Source organism: Formica exsecta, unplaced genomic scaffold (genome assembly GCF_003651465.1).
Source record: "Formica exsecta isolate Colony F162 unplaced genomic scaffold, ASM365146v1 scaffold226, whole genome shotgun sequence".
Classification (NCBI taxonomy): domain Eukaryota; kingdom Metazoa; phylum Arthropoda; class Insecta; order Hymenoptera; family Formicidae; genus Formica; species Formica exsecta.
The window spans coordinates 36,002-62,347 of record NW_021849556.1 but is presented as its reverse complement, the minus strand read 5'-3'; the positions used below and the strand labels follow the sequence as shown (position 1 = coordinate 62,347).

Genomic DNA, 26,346 nt, shown 5'->3' with positions numbered 1-26,346 from the left:
ATATATATTTATATTATATACATATATATTTATATATAATATAAATTTCTAAATATTTTTATCTTATATTTTCCTTTTTTTTTCAGCCTTCAAAAAAATCCATTGAATTACCAGTCACAACTAATTTTTCTTCAATATTATCAGATACTAATGCCTTGCTAAAAAACAAATATGGTATTATCATAGATGATAATTTGAAATTCAATTTGAATATAGAAGAAGAAAGCATCTTGATAGTTTCTATACGAAATAATGGCAGTTATACTCACATGTTGCAAGGTGGCTCTTTTATGTCACAAAAGACTGCATCTCAGCTGACATTAGAATCGCCAACCAATACAGATATTAATACAGTAATAAATCCTTCTACAAATGTTACATATAAATTCAAATGTAAAGCACAATTTGTCGGCGTATCTGAAGAGATATTTATCTTTAATTTCAAAGATTTCAAAATCGGTAGAATATTTCATATAACCGTCAATGCGAAAATCACTTCGCAAAAGATTGATTCCGGGTCTATTAAACAAAAATATAGCCATAAGATTAACATAGCTAATTTGGATGAGTTAAATGAGACTACATGTATCCCCGGTGTAAGGCTGTTTAAATCACCTGCATTTATTCAAGTGCGTAGCGGACTATTCAAAGTACCGCGATATATTTGGAACGCGGTTTTGAATAACATGGAGAAATCTCAGGTTGAACAGGAAGTCGCTATTGGAAATCAAATATCTTGTCTTTTGAAACCACTATCCTTCGAAACGTATAAGGAACGTTTCCATGCCTTATTGTATCTCGAGCAAATAAGCCAAACGCTCGATTTGCAACGATACAGTATGGAAAGCGCAGTCATGCGACGACACGGAGATTATCTTGCACTCGAAGTGCCAGGATTAGCGGAAAAACGACCTTCTCTTATTATGGGTGATAGAGCTGTAGTATCTTTCAAATGGGATAGCTCTCAAGGTAATATATTTAAAAGGCTTAACAAATCTACTTCTTTATATCGACTTAATTATATGGATAAGAGTAATCTATAAACAGTAGCATGCTAGATTATACATATATCATCAAGACATACAAAAAGTAATTGTAAAATTATTTTTGACATATTGTAAGATATATATACTAATACTTATCCTTTTATTTTTTCTTTATAGGGGAGCTAAAATATGAGGGTTTTATTCACAAAGTCACAGGCACCGAGATTTTCTTGAAATTTAATGAAAAGTTTCATCAAGAGTACAATAGAGAAGATTGTCAGGTGACATTTAAATGCTCGCAGACCACTACCCAACGTTGTCACAACGCTGTTAATTTAGCTCTTAATCGTCTTGGATCTGATTTTTTGTTTCCTTCCAAAGTAATGCAAAAAGAGCCACAGTTTCATTTGGAAGAATATGACATCGAGGAGAAACCCAGTCGCATGCGAGTTCGTCACAAACACAACGAATCTGTGTCCTTCAACAGCATCACTTCTGTCAATGACATAGACTCCGATAATATAATCAAAATGTCTTCAAGAATGTCAGTAGCAGAAAGACTTTTCAATAATAAGTCCATTGAATCATCATCACTCGAAGAAACACAAACATCGAGTCCAAGAATAGAAACAAATCAGAATTTTAAAACAAATTCATCAAGGAATACCAATGATAGTAAAACTAACATTGCTAATGCTATAGCTTCAAGGAAACCGGATAAAACACTCGCGGGCGTTGATAATGAGATAGAACCATATATTTCTCAAATAAAAAAACGGAAATTAAATTGGTTCAATGAAAAATTGAATTATTATCAAAAAGAAGCTGTGAGGAATATAATACAGGGATTTGCGCGTCCGTTACCCTATGTGATATTTGGCCCGCCTGGAACAGGAAAAACAGTGACATTATGCGAAACGATTTTACAAATTCTGGCTGTAATACCTGAAAGTAGACTTCTTGTAGCAACCCCATCAAACAGTTCGGCAAACTTAATCGCAGAACGCCTGTTGGACAGCAACATACTCAAGCCTGGTGATATGGTACTGCTTCTTTTTGTGTGAATCCTTTTATAATTTAATGCTTAATATGATCTGATGTGATTTTTAGATCCTGCTAATTATATATTTATTTTCTCAATAATTAAATTTTTATTTGCGAAATTATTAAGTCTTTGATATCGATTGAAAATAGAAATTCGAGACACAAAGAGAAAATCAGATCAGGTCATATAAATCGTTAAATATTTTATTCTTTATTATATTTGTACTCATTGTATACACGTGCCGTAGGTTCGACTGATAGCTCATCATTGCTTGAATGACGATTCTATTCCTGAAAGACTGTTACCTTATTGCGCTACGGCGGAATTAGCCGCAGAGGGTACGTCCAATCGTTTTTGTCATCGCGAGGATGGACCGAAACTGAATTGTACCATGTCGGTACTGGGTCGTCATAGAATTACTGTCGGCACCTGCAGTACGCTGGGAATATTGTATAACATGGGTTTTCCCCGTGGACATTTCTCGCACGTTCTAGTCGACGAGGCGGGTCAAGCGACCGAACCGGAAATCATGATTCCCCTGAATTTCATTCATTCCGAGCACGGCCAGGTGATCCTTGCGGGCGACCCGATGCAACTTGGGCCTGTAGTGCAGAGCAAACTAGCATCATATTTTGGATTAGGCGAATCATTCCTATCGAGATTATTGCAGCAGTTTCCTTATCAGAGAGATCCAGAAGGATTCGAGGAATTCTGTTACGATCCTAGACTGGTCACGAAACTCGTTATGAACTATCGAAGTTTACCGGAGATATTAGATCTACCAAACTCGTTGTTTTACGAATCGGAATTACAATCACAAGTATGTGCAGATTATTATTTTAAACTATGTCTTTCATTATAATAAGTACAATTCATTTAATTATTTAGATATCATCTGAGAATAGTAAAGAAGCTGAACTATTGAAAATGTTGAGGCCGGAACTACCTGAGAGAGACGGATCATTGCCACCGGCCATAGTTTTCCATGGAGTCAATGGTGAAAACTATCGAGATACTGAGAGTCCAAGTTGGTACAATCTCGAAGAAGCAACACAAGTCTACCTCTATTTATTGAAGCTATATAAATATGGGCTTGAATCAGATGATATAGGAATTATAACTCCTTATCAGAAGCAGGTAAACAGATATTTCAGAACAATTCTCTATCACTTATTATAAAAATCGCCAATACCTCTTTTCTTGTATTAAAAAAAAAATTTTATCCCAATTAAGGTACTGCAAATTAGAGACCTATTATTGGAGTCAGAGCTTAAATTACCAAAAATTAGCAGTGTGGAAGGATTTCAAGGCCAAGAAAGAAAAGTAATTATTCTATCAACTGTCAGATCATGCAATGATTTAGTTAACGAGGACATTAAGCATGCTTTAGGATTCATCGCTTCACCGAAAAGACTTAATGTCGCGATTACTCGTGCTCGTGCTTTGCTTATTATCTTGGGAAATCCAAAATTACTCGCCTCGGATCCATATTGGAGAAATATTTTGATATATTGTATCGATCATGGTGCATATACAGGATGTAATTTTTTACCTTCATATATAACAAATCTTCAATAATATATCGTAACATACAATTAAATATTATATTATATAATTATATATAAAATTATAATTATATACATGTTTTATGTAATATGTTTACAATATAAATAACATAATGATTAACAAATTATGAACTTTGCATAAGATAAAATCATTGATATTTAAATGGATATAATAAATGGAAACTATAGACTTTTATAAATTCTTGAATAAAATATCCAATTTTTTTTATTTTTCAGAATTTTGTGTTAGTATAGAATATTACAAATATAAGACATAAAAAATAATTTCTAGTCTTAAGCTAAAAGAGTGCAATTGATGGAGATATGGACATTGTATACAGTACATAAATTTGATATTTTCTCTTATATAAAATGTTGCATATTTTTTATTATTTGTTATACAATGTGGATTGAAAATTCCAAATTAACAACACAGCAGCAAATGAAAATGCTTACATCATTCATGTCATTTTTTTAGAAAAACAAATTATATTGCAAGTCATATATTACTGCTATAGTTGAAATTGGAATACTTCTTTCGGATATTGCTTCTTCACGTTGTATCAGGTTGTCACAAATCCAAATTCCATGAGTGTTGATACTAAAATAAAAATAAATCGTTTGAAAATTCGTACAAATGCAAGGAGAACACATTTCAGAATATCAAATTTTTATAATAAATTATATACAGCAAAAACGATATATATATAAATATATAATGAAAATATTCTTTAATATAATTGACAAAGGTATAAAAAGATAATTGTTTAACGTATAACTTGCATTTACGAAAACAATACAAATAAATACACACATACACACACATGCCTTGAAATAATGTATTAGTACAAGAGTCAAATAAGACTTTACAATTAAATGAATTATGTTTGAAGCATTGAGTTAATATGTTCGTGTATTAGAACATATCTATAATCCAGATGTATAAATCTTTTTGTTTTATGTTTATCAACAAGTTTTATGTTTATCAACAAGTTATGCATTAAGTGAATATGATCGCGCGTAATATGATTATGAATGATACTGACCTCTGTTAGTTCCACACTATACTTACTGAGTCTTGATTCTTCGCTTTTAGTTTTCTCTCAATTAAATTTTCTAGTGCCTCGCTTCGCACACTCAAAGTCTCAATCTTCTCGACCAATTGTTGATACGGTGACGCGGGCTGCCCGCCCATTACTACGTGTCCCAATTTGCTATCAATCTTAGCATCTAAACGTGCGTTACGGATTAAGTTCACAATCCAGCATTCTGCTACATCTGCCTTCATATTCAACTTTTCCGCAAGCATTCTATAAATTAAATAAAAAATAAGATTAATTGATACATATTAATAGAAATAATTAATTATATGTTTTACACTTATAATAATGCAAAAATTTAGGAAGATTACATACTGGATACTAATACATTGATGAATTCTGCAGAATGTTTCGAAAATCATTAATCGTGCATTTTCTACAAATTCATTCAATAAAGCAATTAAAAAGAAGTCGTTAAAGACAACAGTTTGGCATTCTTGTAATTTCTGCCGGGCGCCATCAAAGTCGAAATTAACATACAAATGCTCAAGAAATTCTGTGATGGGATCTCGATAGGTATAAGATTCCTATAAATGTAAAAATAAAAATTTTAGTTAAATATTAAATACCTTTCCTTATCTGTATATAGAGTATTTCATTAATATATAAAGGCTATGTTCCAAAATTAACTGCCAGTACTGGAAATCTATAATATATGTTACGTGAACTATAGATTTCCAATACCAGCAGTGAATTTTGAAACACAGCCAAAGTATCAAAAGTCATGTAGTTTCTTGTAGTTATAAATTTCACAAATTTGGAATCTCATTTTTTCTTAGCAAAAATTTAATTAAATTTTTTCTTTTTTCTCATAAAATTTGCTTAATTAGGATTCACTATCTATGGCCAAAAGAAATTTGATCACAGATAATAAGTAAAAAGTTTTTATATATACTCTATATAAATAAATATGATTTTGAGAAGAGAGATTTTGATTTCAACCTGCTGTATCACTTTTACAAGATCCTTTAAAATAGATCGCCGGGAACGATTGACAATAACTGCAGCAGCCAAGTAACGGAGTATATGTGGGCACATTGTTTGAATAGCATTTAAATAACTGTAACAAAATATTTTAAGCATTTCTTAGCTTCTTTCATAAGCCAAATTTCATTAAAAGTATCATTACACATCTCTTTTTTTTACATTATACATACTGTGGCCGATAGAGAAACATCTCGATAATAAGATCTCTGCCCTTCACATGATTGAAGAATACGAACAGACTCCAGTGAATGAGCCATGTGCGTTGTTGTAATACTTGCAGTGAATTACCAATAACATTACTGTCAATATATTCTCGTAACTTGTTTACATCCTCCAGTGCTGTTTCCCAATTTTGTACAAGAATCTCTGATGCCAATTTTCCCCACAAGACATTCAAGTAATTCTAGAAATTAAATACATATTTTTTTTTAGTGTATATAGCATATTATATAAAATATACTTATGAAAAACTTATAAAGACCTAATAAATACCTTATCAGTAGGGGGCATTATCAGCATATAAAAGTATAAATACGATGTGGAGACAGAATAATTGCCACATTCATAGCGATATTTTGCTAGCTTTACAAAGCTATCCATCATTTCTACCCTAAACTACAAAATGAAAAAATAGAATTAGATCATAAAATCAGTAAAGTAAATTTTTTTGATCACAATATTTTATCATATATTTTAATTTATATATATTAGATCTAATCTCTTTTTATTATTTAATAAATGTATTCTACCTACATCTGATTCTTGTGTGAGGTAATTATTAAGTGCTTTAGAATCACGCATATTCTCCATCTTCTTCATAACTTCCTCGTTATTCATAAGAGCTAAAACCACCGAGACATTATTCTGAAGTATACTGAGCTCTTGAAGTACATCAGCACGTCTGGCTTTTATCTCCTGCAATAGACACATTACTCCAACTTACGACTGTTATACAATATGCATACATAGGGTGTTTTCCAACAAGGTACACAGATGACACAGTGTAACACACAATACCACGTGATTAGCTGTCAGATGAAGAAATTTAAAATTCTGTATTTGATAGCCAATCGTGTGATACTGTGTGTTACATTGTGTCATCTGTGTACTTTGCTGGAAAATACCCATAGTTGCACAATCTGCAACTGTTTAATGACATACATATAACGCAATAAAACGTACCTCCGGTACTTCCACGTTTGGATAAAGCTGTTTCCTAATATCGATAGTGTAGTCAATCATATTTGTTTTACTGAGAATATTGAGTTTTGCTTGCAACAACTCATCTTCGTCGTAAATCTGCAACGTACCACATGTGACATAACCAAAACATCATACCACATTGCAAAGTCTAGTTTTCGCATCGTACCTGTTTCGCCGATAAGAATTCCAGCAGAGGAAATACCAAGTGACGATCCAGATATTGACCTATACGAGACGTTAAATCAAATTTCGCCATCGCGTTTCCGTCACGCTGCTTACGTTGTGAACGATGAGACACGAAGAAGCATTTACAGCGACGACTTTAAGGTTTGAGACAGCTTGAAGTCTTGAAGTTTGCAACGATTTGTGAGCGTAAGTTATCGCAAGATTGCAACTTTCAAAAATTATTAGAAGAGAACTTTCAATTGGCTTGCCAAACGAATGACTAGGAAATTTTGTTGAGCAAAAGTTACCATCTTGTTTAGTGACATGCGCGCTTGAAGAAGAAATAACTGGAGATTTGTATTATTAGTTTGTATAATAAAACACTTTGCGCGAATTTAGGAATCACTTCGATCAAACTCCGATTGATTTATTAAGTAATATCTACATTTTTTATTAATATAAATAAAAAATGATTAGCTATGTATCTACACATTATACAAGAGTGATGGCGCATGCGTGAAAAAAAGATCTCCCACTACCAAGGATATGTAGGAAAATATTTGAGAATAAGATGGAGCTTTCATGATTTCTCTTAGAATTTTAGGTGTTTTTCTATTGACAAAGAAAAACTCGAATTTTTCACAAAATGCCACCGAAAAAGGCACCGGCGCCGAGCAAAAAAGCGGATCAAAAAAAAAAGGAAAAGGTTATTGAGGTAAGAAGCGATCATGAATTTCCAATCTCTAACCAAAAAACTTTAGATTTCCACATGTTTCTTAATAACATCTGGAACTGTGATTATAATTTATGTTTTATTTTTTATTAATATGTATGAAATATGCTTTTACTAAAACTTAGATTTTTTTTCATTTTTTTTTAAGGACAAGACATTTGGCATAAAAAACAAAAAGGGTGCCAAGCAGCAAAAATTTATTCAGCAAGTTGAAAAACAAGTGAAATCGGGCGGCGTAAATCCGCGCAAGATCGAGGATCCTACGACCAAAAAATTGGAAAAAGAAAAAAAGTTAAAAGAGCAAAAAGAATTGGCACTTATTTTTAAACCAGTTCAAACACAAAAGATAGATAAAGGTACTGAGTATATACCTTACCTATACCTGGTGATGAAGTAAGAAGTTATGAAATACTATGAGATAGATATATTTTTCGAATAAAAAAAAACAGACACTACGATAAAACAACATTTGCAGGCATAGATCCCAAGTCTGTTGTGTGTGCATTTTTCAAACAAGGACAATGTACAAAGGGGGATAAATGTAAATTCTCTCATGATTTGAGCATTGAACGAAAAGCTGAAAAACGTTCATTGTATTGTGATATGAGAGATGATGATAAGGAAGATGATACAATGGATAAATGGGATGAAGATAAGCTGAAAGAAGTTGTAGAGAAGAAACATGGTGGTGGCAATCGTCCTACTACCGACATTGTAAGTTATGTAAATAATTAACTAGCATTTTTGAAAAATCAATAGAAAATAATTCAAAATTCTGCTCAAGAAAGAATAATATGAAATAAAATGCTTTTTCTCGTTAGATCTGCAAATACTTCTTGGAAGCAGTAGAAAAGGCAAAATATGGTTGGTTTTGGGAGTGTCCATCTGGTCAAAAGTGTATTTATAGGCATGCTTTACCTCCTGGATTTGTTTTAAAGAAAGATAAAAAGAAAGAAGACAAGAAAGATGAAATCTCTTTGGAAGATCTAATAGAAAGAGAAAGGGCCAATTTGGGACCTCATCAGGTATGAATATTGCATTAAATATATAAGGAATTAATACAAAATTAAATTTTACATAGGACAATATTCTGATTATATCTCTATGTAATGAAAAATTTCAACAGACCAAGATAACATTGGAAACATTTTTGGCTTGGAAAAAGAGAAAATTGAAAGAAAAAGAAGAGCAGGCCATCAAAGATGAAGAGAAGAAGAGAAACGATTATAAGGCTGGTCGCCAAATCGGCATATCAGGAAGAGAAATGTTCTTCTTTAATCCAGATCTTGCAACAGGAGATGGTAAGATATTGTTTGAGAGCTATAGCTTGCTTCTTCCTACAATTATTTTAATTCATTATTTAAATCGTTTTAGGTATTGATGAAGGAGATGAAGCAATATCTAGTTATGTTCGCGAAGACGAAGATGATTTCGAAGATGTACAATATAGAGAACTCGATACGGAACGCCTCGCTTTTGAAGCTAGCGAAATCGACACTAATGGTATCACTGTGGCTACTATAGATCGGTTAAAGGTCAACAGTATTGCTGATAACAATAAGGATATTACAGGTCATAATTATATCACTTGATATTAATTATAAATATTTATAATGTGCTAGAATAATATTTCAAAGCATATATTTCAGAAGCATTTGTGAATTATATATAAATCAGGATAATACAGTTTTAGAAGCTCATAAATTATTATCATACAATTATTATTATCATTGTTATCCATCAATTATTGCTTTTTTAAACATACAAGAAATTTTTAATCTTGCACACAAAACGCAGACAATGAATGTATTAATTATAATAATATATTGCTGGATGATCAATACAAAAATTTCTATTCTAGTGACTGTGGAAGAGGGTGCCGCGGCGGTAGCTATTAACGAAAATCTTTTCATGGAAGAAGATTTAGAGGGTTTAGAAGAAGAATTGGGGGACCTGGACTTGGAGGAGTAATCCAGTTGTCCCGATCATGCATCTCTCCTCACTACATCATGTTGCTCCAGTGTTTTATCTTCTTTAATACATATTGCTGAGATAACCATTAGCCCCAAATGTGATGTATTATATATTAATATAATTTGCATTCCTTCCCCTCCCCCTATTCTCTCACACAACGTTGCATCATCAATATTTTAGCATCAATGTTGCATTTATGTATTTGGGTATGTGTATAAAGAGCTGGTCTCGCGTAAATCATGTAGGATATATAGCATAACTCGATATCGATTCAATTACTTACTATTTTCACTAATTAAATTTGTCTTTTTATAATGTCGAGTTTATATCTAATAATTATCTGTGAATATCAAAATATTTAGTGCTACACATGAAATAATACATATGCATATATTATTTTTATAATACTCCTATGTATATGTGTGTATGTATATGATTTTTCTTGATAAAAATAAAAAATATCTAGAATTTTATAATAAAAATTAATAATAAAGATTCTCTAAAAATTTTTTGTTTGTTAATCAGTACATCCAAATTTTTATAAATATAACTTTATTTAAAGTGAGAAATGCTATAGATTAAAAAAAGTTAATTTTGATATCTCGTTAGAGCAGGTTATGAAAATCTTACCCATGAAGTAAAGTAGCGTTTAATTGACCAATCAAATTCAAAAGGAACAAAAATTTCTTTGTCCTGATTGGTCAATTCAATATTACTTCTACAGGTTAGGTTTTCGAACCACCCTTAGCCTGTGCTTAATTTAACTGTTGTGTTAGTATTTGTGCTATGTCCCACCGTCTCTTTAATATTAGCTGTATTCTGTATGTGCGTACAATGTTCTAAAATTTAGCAGAAACGGATATATAATTTCTATATTAATTGTTCTTTAATAATCGTTCCAGGATGGTATATAGCTCAAGTTTAATATAACTCTAACTTATGTCAATGCTAGTTGATGAACTGTCGATTGATATAGGTTAGAAAATTTATTTACGTTAACGGAATTGACATCAATAGAAAACATGGCTAGTAGTAAGTATCTTCCATCTGTTTGTACGTTTCTTTTTTTCTTTTTCATATACATATATTTAGATCCAAATTTACAAAATCTATAAATTGAATTAATTTGTCATTTTTCTAGGCACGGACGAAGATAGCGTTTTGAGTAATGAGGATATGAAACTGAGAACAGTGGATCTGTTTAATAATTATTCTCCAGATGATCCAAGTGATCCCCATTACTCTGACATAGGCAACAGAATGTCTGCTTTTGATAACGATGATAATTATTTAAATCCTAAAAAAAGATCTAGACACTCTTCTTCTTCCTCCTCTGATGATAATAACGATCAACAATATGGTAACTCATCAAACTATGAATACAAAATGAATGTTAGCAATCATGATGAAAGCATGAGCAAACATAGAAATAAACGCAAAAAGTTGAACAGTGGAGATGCAATTGATAGTATAGAGAACGAAAAACATACTCAAAAAATTGAGTTAGCAAACAATATGCTTATCTATGAAAGCAAGAACAATCTATCTCATACATCAAAAGCTCAAAATATGATGAAGAAAATGGGATACAAACCAGGAAAAGGTCTTGGAAAAGATGACCAAGGTCGCACAGAACCAATAGAAGCAATTACGCAACGAGGTCGAAGAGGATTTGGGCATTATATACCAGGTCTGAAAGAAGCGAGTCTCAAATGGAATCCTGAAGAAGAAGAAATAAAAGCTATAGAAGATATCGAATGGTTACCAAATGTGCATTCTCATACGCTCCTAGCTGAGGACATGGTGGATTGGATAAAAACAGGACCAAAAAAACTCACCTTAGATGACGAAACCATGTATTGCAATCCACAGATTTTGGAGCAAATTATTAGGTCAAAAACTGTATTTGATAAATTAGATAAGGTTGAGATGCGCAAAGCAAGAACTCGTTCAAACCCTTATGAAACAATTCGCACTGCTAATTTTCTGAATCGTGCAGCTGTCAAAATGGCGAATATCAACAGAGCATGTAATTTCATGTTTACTGACCCAAAGGATTTACATCCCAATAAATTACTGTACTTTGCCGACGTGTGTGCCGGTCCGGGCGGTTTCAGCGAGTATATTCTGTCCAGAAAGAAATGGCATGCCAAAGGATTTGGATTCACTTTGAAAAACGAAAATGACTTCACATTGGATGAGTTCTTTGCTGGTCCGTCTGAAACCTTTCATCCTTTTTATGGTTCTAAAGGCAATGGAGATGTATTTGACCCACAAAATCAAGAAGAATTTAGATCTTTAATAATGAAACATACATATGGCAAAGGTGTGCATTTTATGATGTCAGATGGAGGATTCTCTGTGGAAGGTCAAAAAAACATCCAAGAGATTCTATCTAAGCAGTTATATCTGTGTCAGTGTCTGGTGGCATTAATGATAGTGAGACCAGGTGGACACTTTGTGACAGCATTGTTTGATTTGTTCACACCTTTCAGCATTGGACTTGTTTATCTAATGTATAGATGTTTCGAAAATATTTGCATCTTCAAACCCAATACTTCTAGACCAGCTAATTCGGAACGTTATTTAATATGTAAAACAAAAAAAGACGATACACGAGCGGTAGTTCACCATCTCTCTCATGTTAATCATTCACTTTTAAAAAAAGATGATAAGAATGATGTAATTCAATTAGTACCGCTCGACGTGTTAGAAGCGGACAAGGCATTTGTATCGTATTTGAGAAACTCTAATGACGCTCTAGGAAAGAAACAAATAATAGGCCTCTTAAAAATCGCGGCTTTCTGCGAGGATCCAATGCTGACCGAGCCAAAACAAGCGGATATGCGAAAGGAATGCCTGAATTATTGGAATATACCTGATAAAACTCGCGTGAGACCGCAAATCATTAGACCACAAGATAAGATATGGGAAATTTTAAGGGGCTCTGAATGTTTCTTCGGTTTCGAAGCACAGAAATTGGAAAACGACAATGTAAAAAGTATATTGAATCAACCACACAATTGGTACTGCATGCCCTGTGGTTCCGGTTCCTGTGTCGAAGAGGATAAAGTAGCAACATTTTATTTGGGTTTGGGAAGGAGAAAAGTGTTTCGTTACATGAAAGGAGGCAAATGGGAAACGATTGGAGATGTAAAGATAGAACTTCCACCTGATACTCTTGTATACGCCGAATTAGTATATGAAGCAAAACGGACGGGAAAATACTTCTCCAAGACACGTGCATTGCATATTTTGGATGCTTACATGCTTGGTGGAGAAGATGTTAGTAAACGATACCTAGATGATAGGTAAGAAATTTATTTTATTTTATCAAACATAATATAAAATTCTGAGCTGTCAATAATATGTTCTAAGCTGTTAATATATTAATATGTTACTTAAAAATTGAATACAAATCAAATTAAAATTATGTTATAGTTTCTCTAGCATATTCTTATGTATAAATCTATCAATATTGCAAAGTTTATAGTCTTTATAAATTAAATTGGAGTAGGTATTTATATCGATTTAAACTTGAAAAGATAAATACAAAAGTTTTATAGAATGTAGTTACTATAAAGAGGAATTCTATTATGAATAAATTGTCATTGTACTAATTATAGCTAATATTTTTATGCAATATCTATCGCAGGTATAAATTAACTATGATATTTTGTGACGCGTTGTGGAAACCAGTTCCAAATGACTATGTATGTGTGCGCGCCAAGGAGAGATTCATGCTGAATCTCGATATAGGGAAGAACTTGCGTGTTGCGCAACGTCGTGTGAAAATGCCCATTGCGTTCGAGTCGCAAAAGAATCTATTGGAACGTGACGGCGAAAATGATGAGGAGCCCATATACTCCGCGTACAACAGCGTACTTTTCTTAAGAAGCGTCGCTCAGCCTTGGTCGCGTCATATTAGTAAAAAAACATATGAATTTTATGTTTATAATCCGATTACCAAAGTAGCGGAATACGAAATCCGAAACAATCAACATAATAGACCACCCGAAGCCGAAGCTGATTTTAAAGAGGCATTCGAGAAACGTATTATCTGGGATTGGCCTGCCAATCAAAGCTTAGCATTGAATATGGACACTTTAGTTGCGATGATAAATTCATCACAAAATGTCTGAATCATGTGTATTATATTATACATATCGTAAATAATTATGTTAAAGTTTTCTTAAGTTTTTGGATTTTTCTTAAAAAATATTACTTTTGATTACAAAGATAATAAAGAATTAATCATAGTTTCATTTAATAGTTAATATCTCAAAAACTGTATTAAAATAAAAAAATATATAAGAAAATATTTAGTAATTTAGCAAATTATAATCTCTCTCTTTAGGAAGACATAAAAAATTTAAAAGACGGCATCTTCTATGCATGTATAACGATATACATGTATTTAGTTTACATGATAATAATCGTCGTAAAATAAGTGAATCATGTATTATATTGTACATATATTGTAAACTTATATGCATATAACTAATTTTTTTCAGTTTTGATTTTTCTAAGTTAATATCTCGAAAGTTATAGAAAATTAAAATGAAGAGAATTTTAGAAAATGTTTAGAAAAATTAGAAAACTAATTTTTTTATACATGAAAAATTTAAGACATTGCGTCTTATACAATTCTATATACCGTGGACTAATTATATGTATTTTTTTATGTTGAAACAATTAAGTAAATATTCTATATTAATACATTAACGAACAATTATGGACAAATTCTGATAACTGTTATAATCTGTACATGATCATTGTAAAAATATAGTTAACAAAATACAATAAACAAAAAAAAAACAAAATAAACAACAACAAACATTAATAATTACGCACATGTACATCAATCGACGTGCATTTCGATGCGTGTGTAATGCATTTTTAACCACACCAGACATACTTTTAGTGTCTGCCAGTCCGCAGTCTGATAAGTGGGACGGAGAAATGTGATACACCGTATCTTCACATAATTTTTTGCAAGAAATATAAATTTTTCGTACAATTTCAACAATTATATTATATACGGTAATTATATAAATATTTTTATTAAATTTCAATGTGTGTTATTTACAATGTTATTATTTTATGTGTATTTCTTAACATATTTTTTAAGAATTAATTTTAATGAACAGAAGAATTACTCTTTGTGAAAAATTACACTTTGTGTTTTGTAAGTAAAAATTTGCTTATGTAACAGCAATAGTTCTTAATTTCATAATTTTGTGTATATATGCTTCTCCTTATATATTATCCATCATGGCAAAAATTATTAACATGTTTCATTAAACACAACGTTACTAACATAAAATAAATTGTAATGAATACATATTTGCAATTCAATAAAAATATGCTGTTGAAAAAAATAAAGATTTTCAATTAGCAATAATATAATTACTCAAAAAAAAAACAAATATAACAAATTATAACATGTTGATTTATTATAAACAATTTCAATACATTATATACAACTATTTTTTGATATGTTTATATATATGTATATATAAACTCAGTTTTCAAATTTATCCTGTTTATAGTAGAAGTATGACTACATTTCAAAATATATAAAAAAATAGTTTTTATATATATATATATCTCGAGTTTGTAAAAACAAATATAAATAACTACACATTTTCTTATAAATATGTGCTTGTGTATACACAGTTTGAAATAAAACTTTAATGTTATCACGTTTCTATCACTCAAGTATTACTCATGATTATTATTATGCCTTTGTATAACGTATCTAATATAGTAGTAATGATATATATAGAGCTAATTTGTTACATATGTCTACAAAAAGTTTGTCTAAAGATATATAATTTATTATTATAAAAGAAAATAAAGTTCATCTTTAAATTATTTAGAGACAGATAATTTCTTCTTGTAAGGCATATTTTAAAGAAAATACTTTGTTTAACATATTCTCATAATTCAAAGACATAATAATAGCTTATATTTCATTCTGTGTATACATTTCTTTTTCCGATGTAATGTATATATTTTTATAAACGCCAACAATAAACTGTCTTTTTTAGTCTTGTATTAAATATAATTATCTCGAAGCTCTTGTTCTTTAAGTTCAAAATAAAAATGATTCTGCTCTCTGTATCTTTGAAAGTACAATGGAAGATACATTAACATGCAAATTATTTCAACTTAATTATTTTTGGCAGTTACATATTTTGAACTTATTGCAATATACTATTTGTAGCAACAGTATGTTTTCAACAACTAGTAATCCTTGATAACAAAAGTTGTGTTAATAAAAAATAGATATACTTTATAATCTTCCCAAATTTTAGATGAATTTAAATATTCGTTGACATAAGGTGACCATGCATTATTTCTAACTTTACATCAGTGAATCTTTACGAATCTATTCAATAATAAAATCAAATGTTAGATATAATTCTGATTAACTTTTGACTAATATGTGGCTAACTAAGTTTAGTGATCAATCATATATTGAAAAAGGCAATTTTTATTTTAAACCTTATGTTAAGCCTAAAATACAAGGAGAATAAAAATTAATCGAAGAATAAAAAAACGGGCCTCAGAAGACATGATTGAGATTGAGCATTTCTTCGTTGGCGGGAAAGCGAGCAAGAGAATAGTTCGTTGTTCCTGCGTGTGACCAGTAAAAAAGGCCAGTCAGTAACTGTACATCGCTTGTACAAGTCAAAAGATTGTGAATATATTTTAAGAGTTTGTATAAAGACTGATTGTTATATATCCATATAACCGTTCGCCACTTCCAGTGTTTTTTTCTTACGGAAAATCTGAACTATCCAATAAAGGATATCTGAGGGTGCAAACCGAGCATAGAGTCCAAGCCTTCAAGTCCAGCCTTTAAAGAAATACTAAAAGTTTTTAGTCTGGCTTTTCTAGTGAAATATTGTTGTTAAAGGTGGATCGTAGACATCTTGAGGTATTAACACACGAACAACTTATAGAGCAAGCAAGAATATATCATGTGCCTATATTCTACCTAGATTCAAGGGATGTAATCATCGATACGATCATGACGCATTTACAGGGGAATAGACCATTGGCAGATTTAGATTTATGCCCAGGTAATGATAATCGAGAATCAAGGGCTAATCATGTAGATGAACCAGCTAACAGAAAAGAGTCCGCTTCCCTAAGAACAATGGAGTCTACCATGATGAACATGTTTGAACAAATAAAAGCTCAGATGACTCAGATGACAATGCAGCAACAACAATTTATGCAACAGGTTTCTGATTCTATCGCAAAAGCAATAGAAGCAATTATGCAACAAGAGCGAAGAGGATTTGGGCATTATGTACCAGGTCTGACAGAAGCAAGTCTCAAATGGAATCCTGAAGAAGAAGAAATAAAAGCTATAGAAGATATGGAATGGTTACCAAATATGCATTCTGATACGCTCCTAGCTGAGAACATGGTGGATTGGATAAAAACAGGACCGAAAAAACTCACCATAGACGACGAAACCATGTATTGCAATCCAGAGATTTTGGAGCAAATTATCAGGTCAAAAACTGTATTTGATAAATTAGATAAGGTTGAGATGCGCAAAGCAAGAACTCGTTCAAACCCTTATGAAACAATTCGCACTGCTAATTTTCTGAATCGTGCAGCTGTCAAAATGGCGAATATCAACAGAGCATGTAATTTCATGTTTACTGACCCAAAGGATTTACATCCCAATAAATTATTGTACTTCGCCGACGTATGTGCCGGTCCGGGCGGTTTCAGTGAGTATATTCTGTCCAGAAAGAAATGGCATGCCAAAGGATTCGGATTCACTTTGAAAAACGAAGATGACTTCACATTGGATGAGTTTTTTGCTGGTCCGTGTGAAACTTTTCATCCTTTTTATGGTTCTAAAGGCAATGGAGATGTATTTGACCCACAAAATCAAGAAGAATTTAGATCTTTAATAATGAAACATACATATGGCAAAGGTGTGCATTTTATGATGTCAGATGGAGGATTCTCTGTGGAAGGTCAAAAAAACATCCAAGAGATTCTATCTAAGCAGTTATATCTGTGTCAGTGTCTGGTGGCATTAATGATAGTGAGACCAGGTGGACACTTTGTGACAGCATTGTTTGATTTGTTCACACCTTTCAGCATTGGACTTGTTTATCTAATGTATAGATGTTTCGAAAATATTTGCATCTTCAAACCCAATACTTCTAGACCAGCTAATTCGGAACGTTATTTAATATGTAAAACAAAAAAAGACGATACACAAGCGGTAGTTCACCATCTCTCTCATGTTAATCATTCACTTTTAAAGAAAGATGATAAGAATGATGTAATTCAATTAGTACCGCTCGATGTATTAGAAGCGGACAAGGCATTTGTATCGTATTTGAGAAGCTCTAATGACGCTCTAGGCAAGAAACAAGTAATAGGCCTCTCGAAAATCGAGGCTTTTTGCAAGGATCCAATGCTGACCGAGCCAAAACAAGCGGATATGCGAAAGGAATGCCTGAATTATTGGAATATACCTGATAAAACTCGCGTGAGACCGCAAATCATTAGACCACAAGATAAGATATGGGAAATTTTAAGGGGCTCTGAATGTTTCTTCGGTTTCGAAGCACAGAAATTGGAAAACGACAATGTAAAAAGTATATTGAATCAACCATATAATTGGTACTGCATGCCCTGTGGTTCCGGTCCCTGTGTCGAAGAGGATAAAGTAGCAACGTTTTATTTGGGTTTGGGAAGAACAAAAGTGTTTCGTTTTACGAAAAGAGGCAAATGGGAATCGATTGGAGATGTAAAGATAGAACTACCACCTGATACTCTTGTATACGCCGAATTAGTATATGAAACAAAACGGACGGGAAAATACTTTTCCAAGACATGTGCATTGCATATTTTGGATGCTTATATGCTTGGTGGAGAAGATATTAGTAAACGACACTTAGATGATAGGTAAGAAATTTCTTTTATTTTATCAAACATAATATAAAATTCTAAGCTGTCCGTAATATGTTCTAAGCTGTTAATATATTAATAGTTACTTATAAATTGAATATAAATCAAATTAAAATTATAATATGTTATAGTTTCTCTGTAGCATATTTTTATGTATGAATCTATCAATATTGCACAGTCTATAGTCTTTATAAATTAAATTGGAGTAGATATTTATATTGATTTAAACTTAAAAAGATAAATACTAAAGTTTTATAAAATGTAGTTACTATAAAGAGAAATTCTATTATGAATAAATTGTCATTGTACTAATAGCTAACATTTTTATGCTATATCTGTCGTAGGTATAAACTAACTAAGCTATTTTGCGAATCACTGCAGAAACCAGTTCCAAATGACTTTGTATGTGTGCGCGCCAAGGAGAGATTCATGCTGAATCTCGATATAGGGAAGAACTTGCGTGTTGCGCAACGTCGTGTGAAAATGCCCATTGCGTTCGAATCGCAAAAGAATCTATTGGAACGTGACGGCGAAAATGATGATGAGCCCATATATTCCGCATACAACAGCGTACTTTTCTTAAAAAGCGTCGCTCAACCTTGGGCGCGTCATATTAGTAAAAAATATAAATGTTATGTTTATAATCCGATTACCAAAGTAGCGGAATACAAAATCCGAAACAATCAACATAATAGACCACCCGAAGCCGAAGCTGATTTTAAAGAGGCATTCGAGAAACGTATTATCTGGGATTGGCCTGGCAATCAAAGCTTAGCATTGAATATGGACACTTTAGTTGCGATGATAAATTCATCACAAAATGTCTGAATCATGTGTATTATATTATACATATCGTAAATAATTATGTCATAACGTTTTTTTAAGTTCTTGTTCTTGATTTTCGTTAAAACATATTACTTTTGATTATAGAGAATTTATCATAGTTTCATTTAATAGTTAGTATCTCAAAAATTGTATTAAAATAAGAAAATATATTAAAAAATATTATATTGTTATATTTGCATTCAATAAAAATATGCTGTTGAAAAAAAATAAAGATTTTCAATTACCAATATTATAATTACTCAAAAAAACAAATGTGATCATACATAAATTATAACATGTTAATTTATTATAAACAATCTCAATACATTACATACAATTATTTTTTAATATGTTTATATATATATTTATATTTACATTATGTGTATAAATATCACTCTGCACATACATTCACACATTTCTTTTTCACACTCAGTTTTTAAATTTATCTTCTTTATAGTAGAAGTGTGACCACATTTCAAAATATGTAAACAAAAAAAAGTTTTTATATATATCTCGAGTTTGTAAAAACAAATATAAATAACTACACATTTTCTTACAAATATGTGCTTGTATATACAGCACATAGTTTGAAATGCGACTCTAATGTTATCACGTTTTTATTACTAAAATGTTCATGATTATTATTATGCATTTATATAACATATCTAACATAGCAGTAATGATATATATAGAGCTAATTTGTTACATATATCTACAAAAAGTTTGTCTAAAGGTATATGTATAATTTATTATTATAAAAGAATATAGTTCGTCTTTAAATTATTTAAGAGGCAGATAATTTCTTCTTGTAAGGCATATATTTAAAAAAAAATAATTTATTTAACATATTCTCATAATTCAAAGACATAATGGCTTATTCCATTCTGTGTATACAGTTGTTTTTTCGATATAATGTATAAATTTTTATAAACGCCAGCAATAAACTGTCTTTTTTTAGTCTTGTATCACATTAAATGTAATTATCTCGAAGCTCTTGTTCTTTAAGTTCAAAATAAAAATGATTCTACTCTATACCTTTAAAAGTACAATGGAAGATACACTAACATGCAAATTATTTCAACTTAATTATTTTTGGCAGTTACATATTTTGAACTATTATAATACTATTGTAGCAACTATATATATACTATTGTATATGTTTTCAACAACTACTAATCCTTGATAACATAAGTTGTGCTAATAAAAGATATACTTTACAATCTTCCCAAACTTTAGATGAATTTAAATATTTGTTGGCATTATAAGAAGTTGGCCATGCATTATTTCTAACTTTACATCGAGTGCTTTCCATTTAGTGACTCAAGTCGACACAAGCATCATTCTATCTTTGTTGTTCACTGGTATTGTAGTGTTGTCATATTTTTTAATAAAAAACATTTCAGCTATTTCTCTCTTTCTTACATGTTTTTCAGTATGCAGAATATCAGGCGTTGACCAATCGAAGTCATGACCAAATTCTAATTTGTGTTTACTAATTACGATCTATCTTTGTTGTTCACTGGTATTGAAAGAAGATAGAATGATACTTGTGTCGACTTGAGTCACTAAATGGAAAGCACCCATCAGTGGATCTTTATGAATCTATTCAATAATAAAATCAAATAGATATAATTCTGATTAACTTTTGGCTAATATGTGGCTAACTAAATTTAATGATCAACCATGTATTGAAAAACGCAATTTTTATTTTAAACCTTAGGTTAAGCCTAAAATACAAGGAGAATAAAAAACCGGGCTTCTCAATCAGAAGACATGATTGAGATTGAGCATTTCTTCGTTGGCGGGAAAGCGAGCAAAAGAATAGTTCGTTGTTCCTGCATGTGCCCAGTAAAAGAGACCAGTTAGACGAGCTTTTAGTGCTCAGGGTCAAGGTCTGTTGATTGTTAGTGTGGATTAATGACCACTTGGCTCTGCAATGGATTCTGCGAGAGCAAGCAACGCTCAAGTTCACGGTAGCATATTACCGCAATACACATGGCATGTGAGACAAAGGCCATGTCCACTACATTCCTTTTCGGTGTGTCCTTTGTTCTCTTTTTTTCGCGCTCAATTATCGTTTTGTCAACATTCGACGTTGATTTGTTGATTCTAAAAGTAAGAGCCAATCGTTCGATTGCTACTGAGCGGTTTTCTCTGCTGAACGCGGCTTTTGTTTCGGCGAAAATTTGACTGACGCAATAACTGTACATCGCTTGTACAAGTCAAAAGATTGTGAATATATTTTAAGAGTTTGTATAAAGACTGACTGTTATATATCCATATAACTGTTCGCCACTTCCAGTGTTCTTTTCTTACGGAAAATCTGAACTATCCAATAAAGGATATCTGAGGGTGCAAACCGAGCATAGAGTCCAAGCCTTCAAGTCCAGCATTTTTTGAAAAAATAATGAAAATTTTTAGTCTGATTTTTCTAGTGAAATATTATTGTTGTTAAAAATGAATCGTAGACATCTTGAGGTATTAACGTACGAAGAACTTCAAGAAGAAGCAAGGTTGTATGATCTGCCTATGTCAGATTCAAAGGATGTATTGATCGATACAATCATGACACATTTAGAGGAGAATAGACGATTGGCAGATTTAGATTTATGGAGTAATGATAATCGGGAATTAAGGGCTAATCGTGTACATGAACCGTCTAACAGGGAAGAGTCCGCTTCCCTAAAAACAATGGAATCTACCATGATGAACATGTTTGAACAAATGATGGCTCAGATGACTCAGATGACAATGCAGCAACAACAATTTATGCAACAGGTTTCTGATTCTATCACACAAGCAATCAGTCACATTCCAGTACTTCCAAAAGGGCGAAATCCTTCTTCGCCAGCACATGCTTCACTTTCCGTACATGGAATAGATGACTCGTTAAGGCATTCTACCATCAGTACATTTACACCAAGTAACGCAGTCTCTCTCTTAGCATCGCAGATACCTGAATTTGGAGGAGAGACAGATGAAAATGTGCAACAATGGATCAAACGAGTGGAGATAGTCGCTCAAGCCCACAAAGTGACTGATGACATAATCTTGCTTGTCGCTACTAGCAAATTGACTAAGAGTGCTAAGAAATGGTTCGATATGCAATCAGACCCAGTGTTAGTCTCTTGGGCAGCCTGTCGCCAAGCGCTACTAAAAACATTTGAACAGAAGATACCCTTCTGTATAGCCATGCAGAAGGTAGAAGCCAGGAAGTGGATGCCTTATAAGGAATCGTTCCGGAAATATGCAATCGATAAACAAGCATTAATATATGCTCTGGGTTTGTCTCCGCAAAATACAGTCAATTTGTTAATAGATGGCATCACTAACATATCGTTAAAGTCTATGGCAATGGTATTGCCTTCGCTTACGGTTGAGCAATTTGTAAATCATATGTCCAAAGTTTCCATGACAGTAGGTTTATTTGAGAAAAAATCAACAGAATCTTACAAGTCAGATAAAATGAAAGGAAATAATTGCAAAAACTGTGGAAAAAAGGGACACAACAATAAGGATTGCAAGGACAATGTGCTGACTTGCTTTCATTGCAAAAGAAAGGAACAATCAACATCAGGAAGCATTTAATTCGTCTACAGTATCATCAAAGAATAAAAACGACTCTCCTACATCACCTGTGGTCGTTTCGGAGATGGAGCCAGAGGCTGAGATCTCCCAAGCACCGGTCTCTACTGTTGCAGTTCCAACAGAACCGAATTGTGATATCGATAAGTAAGTTTTGTTTATTAAAAAGAGTCTTTTTGTGAAGTTTGTCAATCAAACGTCGATTCGTTAAAAGTTTCCAAACGCGAATTTAATACTTTAAATAAGCATCTAGTAGTTGTTAAAGTTGTTGCTAAAATGTCGATTCGTTTGGATTTTTGTCCGAATAAAAGATTCTATATTAACTTAAATGTTTTAGAAAAAAATAACATTATGTATATAATTATAAATGGTGATATTCTCTCTTACGGATAAAGTCACTTTATTATTATTTTTTTTTATTATTAGATCCGGTTTGAGGGTACAAACCCATGCAGCGGAATAGCGTAAGGTCGGATCTATAATAGATGTAGTAAGCCTTAATCCGTAAAAAAATTACCAATAATAATTGATTATTCTCCTCACATTTGACTGTGATTGATTAACTTTTTATGGTTTGAGGCTACCACACCTATTGTAGATCCGGGCTAAAGCCTTTTCCTTACAGAAAATCTGAACTATTCAATAAATAAAGGATATTTTACAGCGGCGTTTTGCGAGGATCCGATGCTGACCAAGCCAAAACAAGCGGATATACAAAAGAAATGCCTAAATTATTGGAATATACTGATAAAACTCGCGTGAGGCCGCAGATCGTAAGACTACAAAATAAGATACAGGAAATTTTAAATGGCTTTGAATATTTTTTCGCACTCGAAGCACAGAAATTGGAAAACGACAATGTAAAAAGTATATTGAATCAACCACACAATTGGTACTGCATGCCCTGTGGTTCCGGTTCCTGTGTCGAAGAGGATAAAGTAGCAACATTTTATTTGGGTTTGGGAAGGAGAAAAGTGTTTCGTTACATGAAAGGAGGCAAATGGGAAACGATTGGAGATGTAAAGATAGAACTTCCACCTGATACTCTTGTATACGCCGAATTAGTATATGAAGCAAAACGGACGGGAAAATACTTCTCCAAGACACGTGCATTGCATATTTTGGATGCTTACATGCTTGGTGGAGTAGATGTTAGCAAACGATACTTAGATGATAGGTAACAAATATGTTATATTATGTTTTATCAAACATAATATAAAATTCTGAATTGTCAATAACATGCTCTAAACTGTTAATTTAACATGTTGCTCAAAAATTGAATACAAACCAAATTAAGATGTGTTTCTCTGTAGTATATTCTTATGTATAAGTCTATCAATGTTGCAAAGTTTATAGTCTTTATAAATTAAATTGGAGTAGATATATTTATATCGATTTAATAATGATATCAATTTAAAAACTTAAAGAGATAAATACAAAAGTTTTATAGAATGTAGTTACTATAAAGAGGAATTCTATTATGAATAAATTGTGTCATTGTACTAATAGCTAACATTTTTATGCTATATCTGTCGTAGGTATAAACTAACTAAGCTATTTTGCGAATCACTGCAGAAATCAGTTCCAAATGACTACATATGTGTGCGCGCCAAGGAGAGGTTTATGCTGAATCCTGATATAGGGAAGAATTTGCGTGTCGCGCAACGTCGTGTGGAAATGCCCATTGCGTTCGAGTCGCGAGAGAGTCTCTTGGAACGTGTTTTACAGCGGCGTTTTGCGAGGATCCGATGCTGACCAAGCCAAAACAAGCGGATATACAAAAGAAATGCCTAAATTATTGGAATATACTGATAAAACTCGCGTGAGGCCGCAGATCGTAAGACTACAAAATAAGATACAGAAAATTTTAAATGGCTTTGAATATTTTTTCGCACTCGAAGCACAGAAATTGGAAAACGACAATGTAAAAAGTATATTGAATCAACCATACAATTGGTACTGCATGCCCTGTGGTTCCGGTCCGTGTGTCGAAGAGGATAAAGTAGCAACATTTTATTTGAGTTTGGGAAGGAGAAAAGTATTTCGTTACATGAAAGGAGGCGAATGGGAACCGATTGAAGATATAAAGATATACCTATCACCTGATACTCTTGTATACGCCGAATTAGTGTATGAAACAAAATGGACGGGAAAATACTTCTCCAAGACACGTGCATTGCATATTTTGGATGCTTACATGCTTGGTGGAGTAGATGTTAGCAAACGATACTTAGATGATAGGTAACAAATATGTTATATTATGTTTTATCAAACATAATATAAAATTCTGAATTGTCAATAACATGCTCTAAACTGTTAATTTAACATGTTGCTCAAAAATTGAATACAAACCAAATTAAGATGTGTTTCTCTGTAGTATATTCTTATGTATAAGTCTATCAATGTTGCAAAGTTTATAGTCTTTATAAATTAAATTGGAGTAGATATATTTATATCGATTTAATAATGATATCAATTTAAAAACTTAAAGAGATAAATACAAAAGTTTTATAGAATGTAGTTACTATAAAGAGGAATTCTATTATGAATAAATTGTGTCATTGTACTAATAGCCAACATTTTTATGCTATATCTGTCGTAGGTATAAACTAACTAAGCTATTTTGCGAATCACTGCAGAAATCAGTTCCAAATGACTACATATGTGTGCGCGCCAAGGAGAGGTTTATGCTGAATCCTGATATAGGGAAGAATTTGCGTGTCGCGCAACGTCGTGTGGAAATGCCCATTGCGTTCGAGTCGCGAGAGAGTCTCTTGGAACGTGACGACAAAAACGATAAAGAACCCATATATTTCGCATATAACAGCGTACTTTTCTTAAAAAGCATCACTCAGCCTTGGTCACGTCATATTAGCAAAAAAACAGATGAATTTTATGTCTATAATTCGATTACCAAAACAGCGGAATACGAAATCCGAAACAATCAACATAATAGACCGCCCGAAGCCGAAGCTGATTTTAAAGAGGCATTCGAGAAACGTATTATCTGGCATTGGCCTGGCAATAGCTTAACATTGAATATGGACACTTTAGTTGCGTTGATAAATTCATCACAAAATGTCTGAATCATGTGTATTATATTATACATATCGTAAATAATTATGTCAGTTTTCTTAAGTTCTTGGATTTTCGTTAAAACATATTACTTTTGATTATAGAGAATTTATCATAGTTTTATTTAATAGTTAATATCTCAAAAACT

At 32.1% G+C, this 26,346-nt stretch overlaps 7 protein-coding genes across 10 annotated transcripts in view; 6 read left to right on the top strand and 1 right to left on the bottom strand.

Moving 5' to 3' along the window:
* Positions 1 to 3,632, top strand: part of LOC115235538 (RNA helicase Mov10l1) — a 5,135-nt gene extending 1,503 nt beyond the window's left edge. The window contains exons 3-7 of the mRNA XM_029807389.1: positions 87 to 969; positions 1,164 to 2,029; positions 2,279 to 2,851; positions 2,920 to 3,168; positions 3,265 to 3,632. Coding sequence (XP_029663249.1) covers positions 87 to 969; positions 1,164 to 2,029; positions 2,279 to 2,851; positions 2,920 to 3,168; positions 3,265 to 3,609 — 2,916 coding nt within the window. The 3' untranslated portion in view covers positions 3,610 to 3,632. The remainder of the gene's footprint in view (positions 1 to 86; positions 970 to 1,163; positions 2,030 to 2,278; positions 2,852 to 2,919; positions 3,169 to 3,264) is intronic.
* A 166-nt stretch (positions 3,633 to 3,798) lies between these two features.
* LOC115235539 (eukaryotic translation initiation factor 3 subunit E) lies at positions 3,799 to 7,248 on the bottom strand. Of its 2 annotated transcripts, none has more exons than XM_029807390.1 (9): positions 7,053 to 7,248; positions 6,866 to 6,982; positions 6,437 to 6,598; positions 6,176 to 6,298; positions 5,854 to 6,086; positions 5,639 to 5,756; positions 5,012 to 5,223; positions 4,669 to 4,906; positions 3,799 to 4,197 (listed from the first exon to the last, which is right to left on the bottom strand). In XM_029807390.1, exons 1-9 carry the CDS (start codon positions 7,140 to 7,142, stop codon positions 4,168 to 4,170), a joined length of 1,323 nt encoding a protein of 440 aa, XP_029663250.1. In that variant the 5' UTR covers positions 7,143 to 7,248; the 3' UTR covers positions 3,799 to 4,167. The 2 variants fall into 2 exon arrangements, with proteins under 2 accessions (XP_029663250.1, XP_029663251.1); XM_029807391.1 differs by having other exon boundaries at positions 3,953 to 4,197; positions 4,643 to 4,906.
* Positions 7,249 to 7,435: 187 nt separating this feature from the next.
* LOC115235540 (zinc finger CCCH domain-containing protein 15 homolog) lies at positions 7,436 to 10,130 on the top strand. Its single transcript, XM_029807392.1, has 7 exons — positions 7,436 to 7,766; positions 7,933 to 8,140; positions 8,260 to 8,498; positions 8,606 to 8,809; positions 8,911 to 9,085; positions 9,159 to 9,356; positions 9,646 to 10,130. Exons 1-7 carry the CDS (start codon positions 7,698 to 7,700, stop codon positions 9,753 to 9,755), a joined length of 1,203 nt encoding a protein of 400 aa, XP_029663252.1. The 5' UTR covers positions 7,436 to 7,697; the 3' UTR covers positions 9,756 to 10,130.
* A 208-nt stretch (positions 10,131 to 10,338) lies between these two features.
* LOC115235527 (cap-specific mRNA (nucleoside-2'-O-)-methyltransferase 1-like) lies at positions 10,339 to 14,597 on the top strand. Of its 2 annotated transcripts, none has more exons than XM_029807376.1 (4): positions 10,339 to 10,579; positions 10,661 to 10,790; positions 10,900 to 13,069; positions 13,414 to 14,597. In XM_029807376.1, the coding sequence occupies exons 2-4, from the start codon at positions 10,781 to 10,783 to the stop codon at positions 13,898 to 13,900; spliced, it is 2,667 nt and encodes an 888-aa protein (XP_029663236.1). In that variant the 5' UTR covers positions 10,339 to 10,579; positions 10,661 to 10,780; the 3' UTR covers positions 13,901 to 14,597. The 2 variants fall into 2 exon arrangements, with proteins under 2 accessions (XP_029663236.1, XP_029663235.1); XM_029807375.1 differs by having other exon boundaries at positions 10,340 to 10,583.
* A 1,837-nt stretch (positions 14,598 to 16,434) lies between these two features.
* Positions 16,435 to 19,742, top strand: LOC115235528 (cap-specific mRNA (nucleoside-2'-O-)-methyltransferase 1-like). 2 transcript variants are annotated; one of them, XM_029807378.1, is made up of 2 exons: positions 16,435 to 18,710; positions 19,095 to 19,742. In XM_029807378.1, exons 1-2 carry the CDS (start codon positions 16,798 to 16,800, stop codon positions 19,147 to 19,149), a joined length of 1,968 nt encoding a protein of 655 aa, XP_029663238.1. In that variant the 5' UTR covers positions 16,435 to 16,797; the 3' UTR covers positions 19,150 to 19,742. The 2 variants fall into 2 exon arrangements, with proteins under 2 accessions (XP_029663238.1, XP_029663237.1); XM_029807377.1 differs by having other exon boundaries at positions 19,058 to 19,741.
* A 3,395-nt stretch (positions 19,743 to 23,137) lies between these two features.
* Positions 23,138 to 24,842, top strand: LOC115235543 (cap-specific mRNA (nucleoside-2'-O-)-methyltransferase 1-like; the record flags this gene model as incomplete). Its single annotated transcript, XM_029807405.1, has 3 exons — positions 23,138 to 23,270; positions 23,788 to 24,300; positions 24,662 to 24,842. Coding segments are annotated over exons 1-3 (774 nt in total), but the record flags the coding sequence as incomplete, so codon positions are not given.
* Positions 24,843 to 24,856: 14 nt separating this feature from the next.
* Positions 24,857 to 26,346, top strand: part of LOC115235529 (cap-specific mRNA (nucleoside-2'-O-)-methyltransferase 1-like) — a 3,870-nt gene continuing 2,380 nt past the window's right edge. The window contains exon 1 of the mRNA XM_029807379.1: positions 24,857 to 25,119. Coding sequence (XP_029663239.1) covers positions 24,910 to 25,119 — 210 coding nt within the window. The 5' untranslated portion in view covers positions 24,857 to 24,909. The remainder of the gene's footprint in view (positions 25,120 to 26,346) is intronic.

Bases quoted from the DNA above. Each gene is read 5' to 3' on its own strand.
- LOC115235539 (XM_029807390.1), bottom strand. From the start codon at position 7,142: ATGGCGAAATTTGATTTAACGTCTCGTATAGGTCAATATCTGGATCGT. The intron at 6,983-7,052 runs GTACGATGCGAA...GGTACGTTGCAG, and splicing joins AATTCTTATCGGCGAAACAG to ATTTACGACGAAGATGAGTT. The intron at 4,198-4,668 runs GTAAGTATAGTG...TTTTTATTTTAG, and splicing joins AAGCGAAGAATCAAGACTCA to TATCAACACTCATGGAATTT.
- LOC115235540 (XM_029807392.1), top strand. From the start codon at position 7,698: ATGCCACCGAAAAAGGCACCGGCGCCGAGCAAAAAAGCGGATCAAAAA. The intron at 8,499-8,605 runs GTAAGTTATGTA...TTTTCTCGTTAG, and splicing joins ATCGTCCTACTACCGACATT to ATCTGCAAATACTTCTTGGA. The intron at 8,810-8,910 runs GTATGAATATTG...AAATTTCAACAG, and splicing joins CCAATTTGGGACCTCATCAG to ACCAAGATAACATTGGAAAC.
- LOC115235527 (XM_029807376.1), top strand. The intron at 13,070-13,413 runs GTAAGAAATTTA...TATCTATCGCAG, and splicing joins AAACGATACCTAGATGATAG to GTATAAATTAACTATGATAT.
- LOC115235528 (XM_029807377.1), top strand. From the start codon at position 16,798: ATGACGCATTTACAGGGGAATAGACCATTGGCAGATTTAGATTTATGC. The intron at 18,711-19,057 runs GTAAGAAATTTC...TATCTGTCGTAG, and splicing joins AAACGACACTTAGATGATAG to GTATAAACTAACTAAGCTAT.